The sequence below is a fragment of the Spodoptera frugiperda genome, chromosome 28, assembly GCF_023101765.2.
Source record: "Spodoptera frugiperda isolate SF20-4 chromosome 28, AGI-APGP_CSIRO_Sfru_2.0, whole genome shotgun sequence".
Classification (NCBI taxonomy): Eukaryota; Metazoa; Arthropoda; class Insecta; order Lepidoptera; family Noctuidae; genus Spodoptera; species Spodoptera frugiperda.
In genome coordinates this window covers 3,965,090-3,980,631 of record NC_064239.1, presented here as the reverse complement: position 1 = coordinate 3,980,631, position 15,542 = coordinate 3,965,090, and the positions used below count along the sequence as shown (strand labels likewise).

Sequence of the window (15,542 nt, the reverse complement as noted above, 5' to 3'; positions counted from 1 at the left end):
TTTAAATTGATTGTTTGTATGCATATAACGCCTGACTTCCTGCACCGAATTGGATCATTTGCTTTTGGTATGAGTTTAACAAAAAAAAAAACATGAAATTTGGTATATAGTATACGAGCAGAACCAAAGCAGGCCGCTAGTTTTAATGTAATTCTTAATCTATTTTCCGAAATGGCCAAAAAGGTTCTTTATAAAAATGTGGATAACATTAATAACTTTATTTATTGCTGAAATTACTCTTTGAATGTCCATAGGGGATATTTCTGTAAATATTAGGTTTAATATTTTCTCAAAAAACTCGACTTTCAAATTGTAGCGATCTTCAATAAGGGGTTATTTATCATTATGGAATAGGTTCTGTAGTTATAATATCTACTAGAAGTCGATTTATTTTGAAAAGGGGTGTTGATATTAAGCTATGATTTTATTTCGAGATAATCGTGATACATTTACTTTTTGACGCAGTACCGAATTTTAGAAACGCGTTAAAAATAATTATGATACCATATTTTTATAATGGATCCAGGTTTCAAACTAGAATTTCATCGCTTGATTGTCGTCAGTATTGACACGGTTAGGTAATGGATAGCGGAAAAGTCATAAAGTCTATTCTTGCATAACATTAGTGTTCCAATATTATACGTCTATTGAGGTATGATGAGAGTTATCGCATATATAAACGACACGGCTGCGCCACGACGTTTTTTGGTTTGAAAACAATACGAAAATGCTATAAGTGCGCTGTCAACGCACGGACCGCGCACTTACAGCCTTTTTGCATTGACATTATGAAATATAACCTACGATGTAAGTTTTAATGTTCAAATTTAAATGACAAGTTTATTGCAAGGTTGGAGCGGTATCGTTAAATTGTGATATATCCTTAATAAGCTTCCAAATTATCATATTTTGTTACCTATTATACGGGATTCAACATAATTACCAAATACTTTGTGTTTATATATGTATAAAGTATATATAAACGTGAGCTCAGCTATCCCTTTTATGGAATGTTATGTTTACAAATTATGTTCTAAAATTAATACTAAATACATGAACATTGAACAGCTACGTCATCATTAACAGATAGAATTTCATATTAATTATCGTTAAATCAGTAGATACCATGTTAAATTCCGATGGTTCTACCACAGTACATTAAAGCTTCGTTTTCACTAGGCAACAATTGACGCGCATCATGTAACGTGCAACATGCAACTTGCAACATGTAACGTGCAACATGCAACTTGCAACATGTAACCTGCAACATGTGATGCTCGCCATGTTCGGCAACGTTGCACAAGACAACATAACGAGCGCTTAATTATTTGTTTTTACGCAATATTCTGTACAACATCAAATAATGTCGCTGGCTCAAGTCAACACTAGTTCGTATGACGACATGTTACGAGCGAAGTAAATAGATAGCGTGATAAGCAAAATTTTCGCACTGCCTTTTAACATAATGAGCAACATTAAACATACTCATAAGCTTATCATCATACATAGGTCTTTCCTAAAGTTACTGCAACTGCAACATGTATCGTAACATGTTGCTCAACAAACATTGCTTAATACATAGAAGACTTTATTAATCAATATATCTTTCGAGTATATTATTTTATTTAATGTTTCTTGCGTTCTGTTACACAAAGCTCGCCAAAATTCCTTTTACTATTAATTTAACGTTGGAACGCTATTACATATTCTTGCCTCGATTTCCTCTCAACAAAACAAATTCCAGTGATTTTACAACGAAATATAATTAAAAGGTAATTTTCTGTTGAAATTTTTGTTTGTATAAACAAAAATTGTTGTTTTGTTTTTTAATATCAAGCTTAGTGTTTCTTGGAAGATGTAGGTAGAGAAGTAAGCTGTAAGCTTACAGCAATAAGGATTTCTTGAGAAAACATTATTAATCAAGTTCTATTGTAATAGGGGATGAATGTATTCCAAAAAGTGGTCTCAATTATACTCCGCCATCATTCTTATTATTGAGTAATGATAAAATCGTCCCCATTATCATCAAGTGAAGGACAGAAACAGTCTTCCTACTTAAAACATTCCAATAATAGAACAGAATTTCCATGGCCATACAGTTAGCTCACCCTATATTTAGTCAAAAATTACTAGTCGAATGTGGGTCTAGCAGCCTTGTGATATTTTTGGATTCATTAAGGAACGTTCAAAACAATTTTTTACTACTGGCCTTCAACAAAATAAGGGCTTTGAGAGCAATATTACTTGAATTACACACTACATTATTATAGAAGTTTTACTCTCAAACAATATCTTAGCGTCTATTTTTACCGGGAAAGTTTAATATTATAACTTGTGAACTCAATTCTGAGAGCAACTTTTTCGTAAAAGTAGTGCAATAGTACAAGAAATATAACGTAACTCTCCGAGGTGGAAAACTTTTGCAAGGAAAGAATCAGCTTGTGGTTACATATTCTCAATAGAGAATAAAAATTGGAGAGTAATAAGCACGTATCTTCTATTTACAGGAATCACCTATTTGACCTATTTGTGTGTTCGAAGTCGATGACAGAAGCTAGCTATCAATAAAATCGGGGACGATTCAAAGACTTTAAAAAGCATTACTGATACTACGTACATTGCTACGGCGTAGCACTTGCTACGTCGTAGTAGAACTGCGGCTACGTCTCATGTAGCATCATTGCACTAGCCATACAAAATGTATGTAATGTGTGTGTATGTTATTAATAGAATTTTTACTTACAACAGAAACGTCCGTCTTTCTAGATTTCCGTGTAGATAATTTAATTAAAATTTATATTACATGGTACATACTGTAAACTTTGAACGTATCAGCGACAAATTCCTTGACCCACTTGCTAGAGGGTTTGCGATCACAAAATAATGCGGAGTCACCGTCGTAAATAACTTTGCAAGCCTCCATAAACATAGGGACAGCAGCTTTAATCTGTCACTCCGTTGTTTCGGAATGAACAAACATAATTTTGATAATTATCGCGTTTTCTCTCATGCGAGCAAGGGCTAAGAAATTAAAATTTTATCGCATTAACTTCTGCTGTTTTGATAATCTCAAATGACAGACATAAAACAAGACTTTCTGTTTTGTATCTTTGGAAATATTTATGTTAAACTAGCTTTTGCCCGCGACTTCGTTCGCGTGGAATAGTGACTTCCGGCAAATTTTTGGTTTTAACCACATAGTTCCCGATCTCGCGGAATCTCTTCAAAAATGAGATGTAGAAGATATTCCAGGGAACTCTTCAAAAATCAAGATAATGAGCTCTGCGTTTGAATTTAATAGATAGAGACTCACTTAGGGCATTGAAAAAATAGTTTAAAAACGGACTTAAACTAAAGAAAGCTACGAATTACGAATTTATAACAATTAAAAAAGAAATTGTATTACAACCTATCCTCTATGCTATAATAACCAAGCTTAAACTAAATAATTTAAAAGAAACGACTTAAATCTAATCTATCTAATTAATTAATAAATTAGACTTACAATGGAGAATGCTCAAAAAAACCCAGGCCCGGCGCCGAAATGCTATATAGGTACCATCATCAAAACGATGGCTAAATGTTGGAAATTGATATTTATTTTTTAGCATGGATTAATTTTTATCATTGTTTTGATTTATGAAACTTAGTAATATCTCTATTTTATTGAGTTAATACGCTTCGTATACGCCGTGAGCATCAATCACAGATCACCCCCTCATCAATACAGCGTGATATAAGACGTTTTATATAGTAGAGGTAGTGGGAGAAATGCAATTGGCGAATATTATTGTTCATGCATACATGGGAAAAGGACGCTCGGTTGTTGTGCCCATGTGATGTCCATCATATACTACCTTGGGTGGGCAAGGCACCAAGATGGTTTTGCAAATCCCGCACTTTCACTACAAAATGTAATATTAGATGTAGAAAATGATTGAACTTTGAATAATCTAATACATGATGTTTTGATAATGTATACATTTGTTTTCATACTTTCTACTCGTAATATCCTTTAAATATCATCATCATACCAGCCGAAAGACGTCCACTGTTGATCGATTTGAATATAGTCCCTGACAAAAGCAAATAGCAATTTCCTACATTTAGCCATCGTTTTCGACGATGGTAACTATACGGGATTTTATTACTCATTTATACTGATAAACTGAGATACAAATCGTTTGCGCCGGGCCTGGGTATTTTCCCCATACTTCGTTGAGCATTCTCCTTTATTAAAAAAACTAACTACAGTAACTACTAATAATCGATATCAAACTAAACCTACGTTAAATAATTTAACCAGAATAATAGGAAAACCCAACAAATAAACTTATTATTTGACTAATACAACGAAACCAATTTATTTATTTAGAATATACGAAACAGCATTTTATTTTTAGATTTTTGAAATAAAAACTATCCTATATCCTTTCTAAGGTTTTAAACTATATCTGTACCAAATTTCAACCAAATCCGTCAAATAGTTGCGGAGATTAATGGTATAAGCATAGAATAGTGTTCGACGTGATTCTTTAATTTGACATAACTTTTTTATTTATGAACCGATTGACATGAAACAAACACTAAATGTAAATTTAAGCATCCCACAATATATTCGTGAAAACCGCAGCCAACTCGGATCAGCCGTTTCTGAGATTAGCGCGCACAGACGAACAGACAAACAGACAAACAGACAAACAGACAAACAGACAAACAGACAAACAGACAAAAAAAAAGTTAATTACATTTTTGGGTTCGACATCGACATAACAATAACCCCTGCTATTTTTTTTATTTTTATTTTCAATGTACAGACAGCACTTTTCTACGATTTTATTATATGTATAGATATAGATAATATTCATTATATTATGGAATAAAATGGAGGGAAGATTTGAAATAAAGCGGTAAGTCCTTTGTAACCTTGAATATTTTGCTCGATCCGGGAAATGGATTCACTCCTAAGCCCCTTGCACTATTTATAGTCGTACTTGAGACTTCTCGAACTATGAACGGGTCAATTGTAGAGCTACTGAACTTTAATGTCAATATATTAAAGTGATTTTCTGTATGAAAACTATCACAGCAATAGCCATCTCTTTGAGTTTTATAGATTACACTTAATTATACAATTATAAGCTAAGAGGAGGAGGATAAGCTTTGAGGAACCAGAATCCATATTAGCGAGACGATAGTGGAAAATTCGGTTATCATCGTTTATTAAATCACATATTTTTTTTTTTTTTTTTTTTTTTTTTCAGGGGGAAAATCATCCAATGACTTCTCCCGCCTTGGGTGAGGCGGGAGGGAGTGTCAGACTCTTACTGACTAAAAACCACCCCGTTCCTTCTCCTGCTTTGAGCCGGAGCCCCGGTAACCTTTTACGTTTTCCGCAGCTCCGGATCGAGCATCAACCCTACTGGGCCCCAACTGTGGTGGTCTGGCTCTTTGAGGCGCGCGCGGAACGCGACGCGCCGTACGCACGGGTCTGGTTCTGTTCGGGCGGCGAGCTACCCTTACTCGTCGTCCGCAGACCCGCACTTACGGTGGCCGGAGATCGTCACGCGATCCCCGACGCTCGGAGTGTCTTCTGCGGCGGCTGGGGCGTGAGGAGGATCGTTCCCTCACGCGCTCCGCCTCCTCCTTAGCTAGCATGACTGCTTCGCAGAAGGAGGAGACGGCGTCCCATTCCCCCTCGCTCCGCACCATGGCCTGAACCAGGGCCGGACGCGAGAGGTCACCGTCGCCGATCACATCCCTAAGGACACGGCGATGCTCAGCCCATGCAGGGCACACCGCTACTGTATGTTCCACCGTGTCCTCCGGGTGATCCTCGCAATGACGACACCCGGGCGTTTCCTCCCGCCGAATCCGAAACAGGTACCTACCGAAACTTCCGTGTCCGGTAAGCACCTGCGTCAGGCGGTAGGTGAGGACGCCATGACGCCTCTCTAGCCACTCCTCAAAGAGGGGACTTACCGCTGCAATAACAGCGAGCCCAGCCCTCGGTTGCGACAGTCGCTGCTTCCATTCCGCCATGAGATCGCGCCGGAGCTCATCCCGCCACGCACTAATCTGACGCGGCAGTGGGGTTTCGCCCCGGCGATGCGCCTCCGCACGTAGGCTGTATACGTGCGCGAGCACTTTCGCCTCCAGATCCCACGGCGGTGATCCCGCAAGGAGGTTAGCCGCCTCCCCGGAGATCGTGCGGTACCCACGGATCATCCGAATGGCCATGACCCTCTGGGATGAAACCAGCGCCCGAGCTGGTCGTCGCCTTAGATGTGGCGCCCACACCGGGGCCCCATAGAGGGCCATGGACCGCACGATCCCCGCGTATAACCTCCGGCAGGAGGCGTTTGGTCCCCCGAGGTTGGGTAGGAGCCGCTTTAGGGCAGCCCCCGTCCGTTCCAACTTGGGAGCCAAACGTCGGAAATGTTCCTCAAATTTCCACCGACTGTCGAGGACGAGTCCCAGGTACTTCATCGTCACCTCGATGCCGATGGAAACCCCTCCTGCCATGATCTGGAACTCACCCGGAGGTGGCGCATTCCCGCGGCCATAAAAACACATGGCCTCGGACTTATGAAGCGCCACCTCGAGTCCCAGCTGCCGGATCCTTTCAACGACTATCGCAACCGCTCTCATCATCAGGTCGGCCGCCGCCTGGTGTGACCTCCCGTGTGCTAGTACCAGCGTATCGTCAGCGTAGCAAACCACGCTGACGCCGTTCGGGAGGTCAGTGCGCAGCACCCAGTCGTAGCCAATGTTCCACAGGAGCGGTCCCAGGACCGATCCCTGTGGAACACCGCGCGACATCTCTCGCCGGTTCCACTCACCTCGGTGACCGGGGTAGATGACGGATCTATCCGTCAGATAAGCCTCGACTATACGACGGAGATAGGCAGGCACCCGATGATACCGTAGTGCCTCCAAAATGCAGCTCCAGGGCAGAGAGTTGAAGGCGTTGGCGATGTCCAAAGACACCGCCACGACGACCTTACCCCTGGACACTGCAGACCCCGTCGTAAGGTCTCTCACGCGCATGATGGCGTCCACCGTAGAGCGCCCTTTGCGGAAGCCGAACTGGCCGTCCGCGAGGTCCGGCCCTGTTCCCGTCAGGTGCGCGACGAGGCGGTTTGAAATTATTCTTTCAAACAGTTTTCCCACCTCGTCGAGTAGCACGATGGGCCGGTACGCGGACGGAGAGTCCGCAGGGCGCCCTGGCTTCTTCACAAGGACCAGTTTACCCGCCTTCCATGATAGCGGGAACTGGCCCCTCTCCAAACATGCGCTGAAGAGACCAATTAGTCGAGGCCTGAGAGTCTCCGAAGCCAGGACCCACGCCTTGCCAGGCAATCCGTCGGGTCCCGGGGCGGTGTTCTTGGCGCCCATCCGGCGCACCGCCACTCTCAGCTCTGCCTCGGTCACTTCTGGTGCTGTGTCGTCGTCGTCGTCGCTGTGGCCCGCATCGGGCACCGCAGGGAGCGGAGTCATACACGGAGGGATGTAGCCCCTCCGTGATTGGGGGAACAAGGTGGTGACCACCTCCTCTACAACCTCTGGCCGGAGACTCTGTGTCAGCGGGGGAGCCTGTGTGCGGAGCTTGTCGCGCACCATTAGGTAGGGGCGTCCCCACGGGTCTCTGTCCAGAGTCTCCAGCATCTCCTGGCGGGCCTGGTTTTTGGCCCGCCGGATTTCCGTTTTTAGGGCGTCTTTCGCCGCCTTGTACCCCTCATATAACTCCGCCTCTCTAGCTTCCGCGTCCGGTGGACGGATACGAAGCCTGCGGTGCCTAGTGTACTGGCGTCGCGCAGCAACACACGCATTGCGCAGAGCAGCCAGCTCTTGCGACCACCAGTACATCTGGCGCTTCCGCTGTCCTGGACGGACCCGGGGCATCGCCACGTCACAAATCCTGGACATGGCGTCCTGGAGCCACCACGCCTCCTCGTTGATGTCGGCAGGCCTGTCTGGTGGTATCACCCAGGCCTGCACGATGGCGGCTTCCAGAAATAGCTCCCGGTCCAGCTGCCTCAGCGCCCAACGCGGGCCACATGGGGCCTGTCTGACTGGTGGGTCCGCGGACTCGGCGGAAACATCGAACCGGATGTACCGGTGATCGGAATATGTCTCCACCTCCTCCATGACACACCAGTCGACGACACGCGGTGACAGAGCAGGGCTCGCGAACGAAATATCCACAACCGATTCACCCTGCATCCGCACACACGTGGGGACAGAACCCCGGTTCAGGACGACTAGGCCTGTCTCCAGAGCCCAGTCTTCCACCATCCTACCCCGCGTGTCAGTGATCCGGGAACCCCAAGCCAAATTCTTGGCATTGAAGTCCCCGAGGACGAGCACGGGGAGGGAACGGAACCCGACGACGACGGCGACCAACTCCCTCAGGGAGTTGTGGAACTCGGCGAGAGTTCGGTTCGGAGAGAAATACACGCCCACCACAGCGATCTCTCCGAACCGTGCTGCGACACAACCCCGGCCTCTCCGAGCACTCTCGAGAGTCGGGGTACCGGCGGCGGCCGACGAGATGATGGTCACCGAGCCGTCTAAGTCCGCAACCCAGTGATCCCTGGGCGGGACGAAATACGGCTCGGAGACTACGGCGACATTGATCGACCACTGCGCCATGCTCTGGAGCAGGAGATCCTGAGCAGCGGCGCAGTGGTTAATGTTCGCCTGGAGGAGGCGGGATGGATTCATTAATGGCAATCCATCACGACCTCCCCCCTGGCGGCACTACAGCTGGCGGTGACCGCGGCGGCGGTGGCAGTGGCGACTGCCACGGTGGCGGCGGTGGAAACGACGGGGGCGGCGGAGGGCCTACCCTTCCCCCTGGGTTTGGTAGGCGGGGAACAGGCCTTGCTCCCAACCCGGTGATTGGCCGGCTTGCCGGCCGCCGCACATGCGTCGCAGTGCAGCGGGGCGGTACATGTGCCGGCCTTGTGACCGGGCTGACCGCAGCGGAAGCAGCGGTCGCTGCGGTCAACCTCCGAGGTGCATTTAGCGCTCACGTGGTCGCCTACGTGGCAGCGGTAGCACCTCAGAGGCCGGAGCTCGAGCAGTTTGACCTGCGCCGAGACCCACCCGACAAGGAGCCTTTTGCCCTCCTTAATCTTTTTGGCCGCTGTGACGGGGCAACTCACGACCACCGTGCGCAGCCCCGAGTTGTCCGGACGGATGGTGCCTGCCCTGATCTGGTCAGCAGGGCACCCTCCTGTCCTGGCGACAGCGGCCACCACCTCGTCTTCCGTCACGGAGTCGTCCAGGCCCATTATTCGTAAATCCAAGCACTTGGTGGGCCTGGACACGCGAACCTCGTCCGCACCGAGACACGCCCGAAGCCTTTCGGCTAAGGCGTCAGCGGACGGGCCGCTGGTTGCGCCGGGGACCTCCAATAAACGGGCTCCTGTCGCGGTTGTTTTCATTGCGAACCCGTTAGGGGCCCCAAACTCCGCGGGAGTCACCGCCCCCTTTAATTTGGCGAGGACGTCGCCATATGTCACACCCTTCTTGACCGCATCGGGCTGTAGTGTTATCACTACAGCCGCGGTTTTTGGGGCGAGAAGCAAGGCCGCCGCGCGCTTTTCTTTTCGCTGCTGCTGCCGCCGCTGTTGCTGCGCTTTTTTGCGGCGCTTCTTCGCTTCTTTGGCGACCCTCCTCGCCTCGCCGGCCACTTGCCACTCACTACCACTTAAATCCCTTGTCGGTGGGATAAGCTCGCTTGTGGCTGGGGCAGTCTGCTGAGCCGCTGTGCCCCTCCTCTTTTTTTTATTAACTTGTTCCACTGTCCCGTTTGCCATCTGTGCAACGGGAGCCTGCACAGGTGGAGGCGCTGGGGCTCTCGCTGCGGGAGCCGCACGTGTTTTTGCCCGTGGTTGAGCGCCGTGGCCAGACTGACCCGAAGAGGTCGAGGACCCAGCCGCATATGAGCTCGAGGCCGCTAGCGGAGGACGGAGGAACCTACTCTCCAGCACGTCGAAACGCTGCTGGAAAACTGCCATCTCTCTACGCACCAGCCCCAGCAATTCGGTCTCCGTCGAAGCTTGAGGTTGCCTTCCTCGGCAAACGGCGAGGTCAGCCTTGGCGCACCGGAGTTCGGACTCCAGATGCGCATTAGAGGCCGACAAGCGCACCAACTCCCGCCGCATTTCTGCCAGCTCTTGGTGCACTTTAGCCGCCGAAGGCACGCTGCACACCTCAAATATTGCCGCCATAATGCTCGCCTCCACGGACTTTAATTGTGCAGACTGGCATTTTTTGCCAGCCACCCTGCGCAGCTCCTCTCTGATAGTTTGGCGAAGCGCCACAGAACTCTCTGCCTCGCCCTCCAAACCCGCGACCTCTATTACCTCCATTACGGAGGAGTCCGAGAGGGCGCCACTTTGCAAGGCGCCACTCTCAGCGGCCAGTTGCTCAGCTGGCTCGGACTGTGCAGTGTGTGCCAGCCTCTTTCTTTTCCCTCTGCCTCTACCCCGCGCGGTCGTGGGGATTTTAGGAGGGTCTGGAGGCCCCTGCGTGTTGGAGGACGAAGAATGTCCCTGGCCATCCTCCACCCTGGGACGTTCAAAAGTCCCCCTTGTAACACGTTTTGAGTTTCCGCTCACGGCCGATGCAGATGAGTCGGACTCCGCGCCCGACTCCCTCCGACTTGAAGCCCGTGTGTTGGGCCTGCTGGATTCGTCCAGCGCCTCCCCACGGGCACCAGAGCCACTAGGGCTCTCTAAAACTATTACCGCAGGCGAGCTGAGCTCACCTGCCCTCTCCTCCACTGGTGGTTTGGTTTTTAATGATAACTCCATAAAGTTCCCACGAGTATGGGGGAAATATTCAGTCCACCCAGGCAGTGCCCCCTGTACCTGGGTAAGTGTATATTTGTATCCCAACTAGAGGGTCCACCGGTCCCCTAGCTGGGGGTGCGCTCGAGACTGACACTACTCCTCAGCCACGCATACCCTCGCCGCGCACCAGAACTTGGTATTAGAGGAATTTTTTATAGAGGTTATCTTCCTCGCGGTCCGGGCGGCCAAGCCAAGACCCTCGTTCCGTTCAGAGTCATAAAACATGACCATGACCTCTTCACGGATTACGATATCAACGGTTGCAATCGAGGACAACTTGTGCCCCGATGCTGCTCGTTGGCAGGGTAAGTGCACAACGAGCACCGTCCTTGCCTCTCCGCCACGCTCTCTGCTAGGTTCAGAGAGACGGGCGGAAAGACGTTCTCTCGGAGGCGCAGGCCTTGTGTCAGCACAAAGCCTGCCGCCTTCGGAACCCATCTCGGGTTCTTCCGCTCCGTCCAGAAGTTCGCTACAGGCAACAGCCACTCCAACCCTATCACCCCCGTTAGGGGGACTACTACCTGTACCCAGGGTGCACCACGGGGAGGTCTTCTGGCACCGCACCCCATTAAATCACATATTAGTACACTATTACCAACCTGCGAGACACAAAGGGATTCCGTATTATCAAGTTTCAGTGGCTAACCACACGACTATAAAGCACAATGTCTGAGTATTCACTGCGCCAAACTGCAATATGTGCATATCTTAAGCTCTCGTGTCAACAGTGAGGGCGATCGTAGTATCGCAGTTCAGCCGATAGGTACTCTTCAAACTTGAGGGAGTTAATCCTTCATGTCTATTGTTAAGTAGTGAAGTTTGAGCTGTTTGATCGCGTATCCATGCGCTTGTTCCCACTCCTCGTCGTCATCTCGGTGCTATGAGCCAAATGGCGTTTAAGCGCATGTCTATGGAGGGAATAGAAAATTTCATGTATGGGATTGGCATGAAGTTATCCACTGTTACTAAAATCTGTTTTCGCTGTAGACAAGTACTTAAGTACCGTGGGCCTTATAGCACAGTAGAGAAATCTTTGCCCTTAATACATTGAACGCCATGGTGGTCACCGGTAACCGACGTTAGCAGAGGAAATGCCTTCAACAGTTTTCTATTGGTAGTCAAAGACTTAATCATCCACAGTATTATACAACACATTTCTATATTCAGGTATTCCGTCCCTCTTTTTCTGTTTTAACATAAATTTTAAAATTCACAATAAAACATTGTTGACAGAAGTTAAATTGAATTTGACAGCCAGTAGTTTGTTAAGGGTTGGTACCTAATTTGTAATCATGCTGCGAACAGAAAAACAATTGGTTCGTTAAGATCCCCGCGGACTAACCGAAATACCGAAATCAAAGCCATTCCGATTGAACGAAATATTGTTAATCCGATTTCTGTTTATAATTCAATGGGACCGTAATTTCGGTGTATTTGAGAAAATTATGATTTAATAACCGCTTTCTGAATAGTTGATGTGCAAATGGGACATTAATTATTCTCTTTAAAATTTTTATTTTTATGTTACAATGGCTCTTAATAAAATTGTGCTTTTATGAAAATTATTTTGTATTTAAATAAGATTACCACGCTTGAATGTAGCATATTGTTAATTTGACTTATTGTCTTTATCATTAAACACTTGAGCTGGTGAGTGATAAGCCGTAAAGTTTTCAGACATAAGAATCTTATCCAAATAATTAAATAATTTATTCTATTCACTTCACTTTTATCAGACTTAAAACTATAACTGGATTAGCATGTTTGTTGATGTATGTTGAAAGAATAGAACGCGAGCTATCACGCACATGGTACGTATTGTTCCATTTTAAAACGCCATTTTCAGAGCTTTCAGGCACACTGTCATGGTGACTGACGGTTGTAACCAGCGACAAGCTTAACTACTTTGTAACGTTTTAAAGAGGAATTTGTTTAACTATGTTTGAAGTACAATCGTTTAGGTACTTATTTTTTTTTAAATAATGTCTTTGTGCATTTCTGATAGGTACATTCTATAGCTCTAATATTTAATCAAATTATAGCTTTACGTATTGTTTTAATGTTTATATTCAAAAGAAGAACACGATATACCTTTATTGACATTGACGAGCTATTTGGTTTATTTTTTGTTCGTATTAAAGTTGTTAATAGTTAAAGTTTGAATTTAGAAAAAGAAAAGAAGAACGAATATTACTTTCTTGTCATTGCGGTTTTGTATGTTGCTGACGTCAGTCAATTATTTTTGTGCTATGCATTGACATTGACATGCCATTTGATCATGCTCATAAGCAAATGGCATGCCAATTATTATTAGAAACATTGCATTTGACAAAAGTATTCATTTGTTCAGTGGTAATTGTATTTTTCGTGGAACTAACCAAATCTCATTAAAACTTCAGTGACCTTAATGGGGAAATAACATAGTACATGGTTAAAGTATAACTATGGAATGAATAGAAAAGGGAAACTTCTATACAACCGAAGCGAGGTTTTCTTAAGAGAAGCTTGCCTAATTTGTGGGTAAAATAATATTGTTATTTGTTGATTTTCTAGATAAACATGATTATGAATTTCGCTGTTTCTGTATTAACATCTTTAAACTTCTGAATTTGCGGAAGGCGTAATTTGGTTTAACTGAATAGGATCAAACTTTTCATGAGTTCAGTGTAATTAATCAAACATCTTCGGGTAAGTTACCATTGTTAAACATCCGTTCACAACTCCTGTTACTTTGAACAAACAAAATAGACTTCTTGAACTTTTTGTTAACATTTCTGAAACACGTGACGGTATCTTCTACTACTAGAAGTTTTTTTTTGAGAGAGAATATCATCCATTGTCTTCCTTCGCCTAGCTAAAGGCTAGAGGGAGTGTCAGACTCTTAGGCAGTCCGCAGCTCCGGGTCACTACTAGCAGATTTGACATTCAATTTCAAATTCATTCAACATGTAGAACCTTGAATTTGGATACTTTAATAATTTAAGCAAATCCTAAATCAAAAAGACATAATATTCTCCACATCATCTCTACTTGTATCACATGTATGTATATTATGTATAGCATAATATTTTGTCTGTCCAACCTGTCTATATATCTTGCAGATAACTGCAAGTTACTGTGGATGGTAAGCTATTGCCCTGAGGTTGAGCCATGCATGTTAATATCACTTAGCCGATGGAATATTCCAGTTCTGATCTAGGCTTAGATCGAAGATACATTGCCGACAGTAGATTTGTGGTGAATATAATATTATTCTGTTCATAACTTTAGTATTTTTAAATATTCTTATTTTCTTTATAATAACTATCGTGAGACATACTAAATTAACGAAAAATTCACGCTACAGTCCAAAGTCACGTCGTGCGCTGCGCACGCTACTCATGATGAAGAGTCCCTCTGTGACTTGAAAATAGTAGAGCTTTTCTCCATTAGTATACGTGAATAAACCGTATTTTTTAATAAATCTATCTTTTGAACTTGTACTTATTATTTCACTGCCTTACTTGTCGAGTGCTTGGAAATGCAGCTGTCGAGTAGAGGGAACAAAGTGTTCGATTCTGATTCAGAATATTTTTTTGTATTTCTGCCTTAACTAAAAGGGAATTACATACATGCCACTACTTACACACACTATACCTAAAGTATTTCATATAAAATGTTCGTTATTAAATAGAGGTCTGTTACTATGAGCTCAAATAAATATCCTACAATTATAATGTCTAGTCGCTAGTCCCTTTAGCCCCAAGCTATATTACAGACATTTTTAGAAGTCTAAAAACCTAATAGTCGGCCATTAGACTAAAGAACCTGAAAAAAGAACTATTTCAAAAATAGCCACCCATAAGCTTTTATGGCAAATCGCTAAAAGGTGCCGAAACAAAAAATAAGTGCTGACCTTTCGCCAAACTTGTTATTTTCACACATAAACGTAATAAATAACATTTAGAAGTGCGTGGAATTAGGTAAGAAGCGAAATTTCGTCAGCTTTGCGCCTTTTTCTAGTATATATGCTAGTCCTAATTAGCTTCGCAGTTCGCAATACGTAATAAAAGCACTACGTTCTGTCGTGCGTAGTAAACCTGGTTACACATCGAGCAATAAAAACCAGTTAATAATGGTCTCGCTTTATACGATCTTTCCGTACATTCGAGGGTCAGCTTAGACTGGTTCTGTATAGCTTGATGTGGAGTCGTGTGTATACTGGGAAAAACAAAATGGTAGTTTTTATTTAGAGGGGCTTTGATTAACCAATGTTCTTTGTGTACCGCCCCGACAAATGTCGGCCGGACATGAAAAACCTTTGTTTCCGTACAATGAGAATTGGTGCTAATTGTATATTATTTTATGTTCATAGAGTTCTCTTTTCTAGTACGGTAATTCATTTTGTACGGCTTTTTATTTTATTTTTAGTATGTTTCGTGTGATTTAAGTTGTGGTTCGTTAAGTTGTTCTTTGTGAATTTTTAGGTAAAACAAAATAGGTGGTTTATTAGAGCACCAACGTGACTGTTTTTTTTAAATGTGTAGTGAGACACACATCACAGACGTAGCGTCGAAAGAAGCTGTTTCCACCTCTGAATTTTTATTATCTGAACTAATGGGTGTGAAACTATTTCCACAACGAACAGCATTTTAGACTCTGTGTTAGCACTACGAGTGTTCTTGAACACACAAAAAA

General features: G+C 44.7%; 1 protein-coding gene across 1 annotated transcript in view; it reads right to left on the bottom strand.

Annotated features, from left to right (window-relative positions):
* LOC118272119 (recombination repair protein 1-like) overlaps positions 1-10,826 on the bottom strand; it is a 32,674-nt gene extending 21,848 nt beyond the window's left edge. Inside the window, exon 1 of the mRNA XM_050705699.1 lies at positions 9,610-10,826. Coding sequence (XP_050561656.1) covers positions 9,610-10,826 — 1,217 coding nt within the window. The remainder of the gene's footprint in view (positions 1-9,609) is intronic.
* Between the last annotated feature and the right edge of the window lie 4,716 nt (positions 10,827-15,542).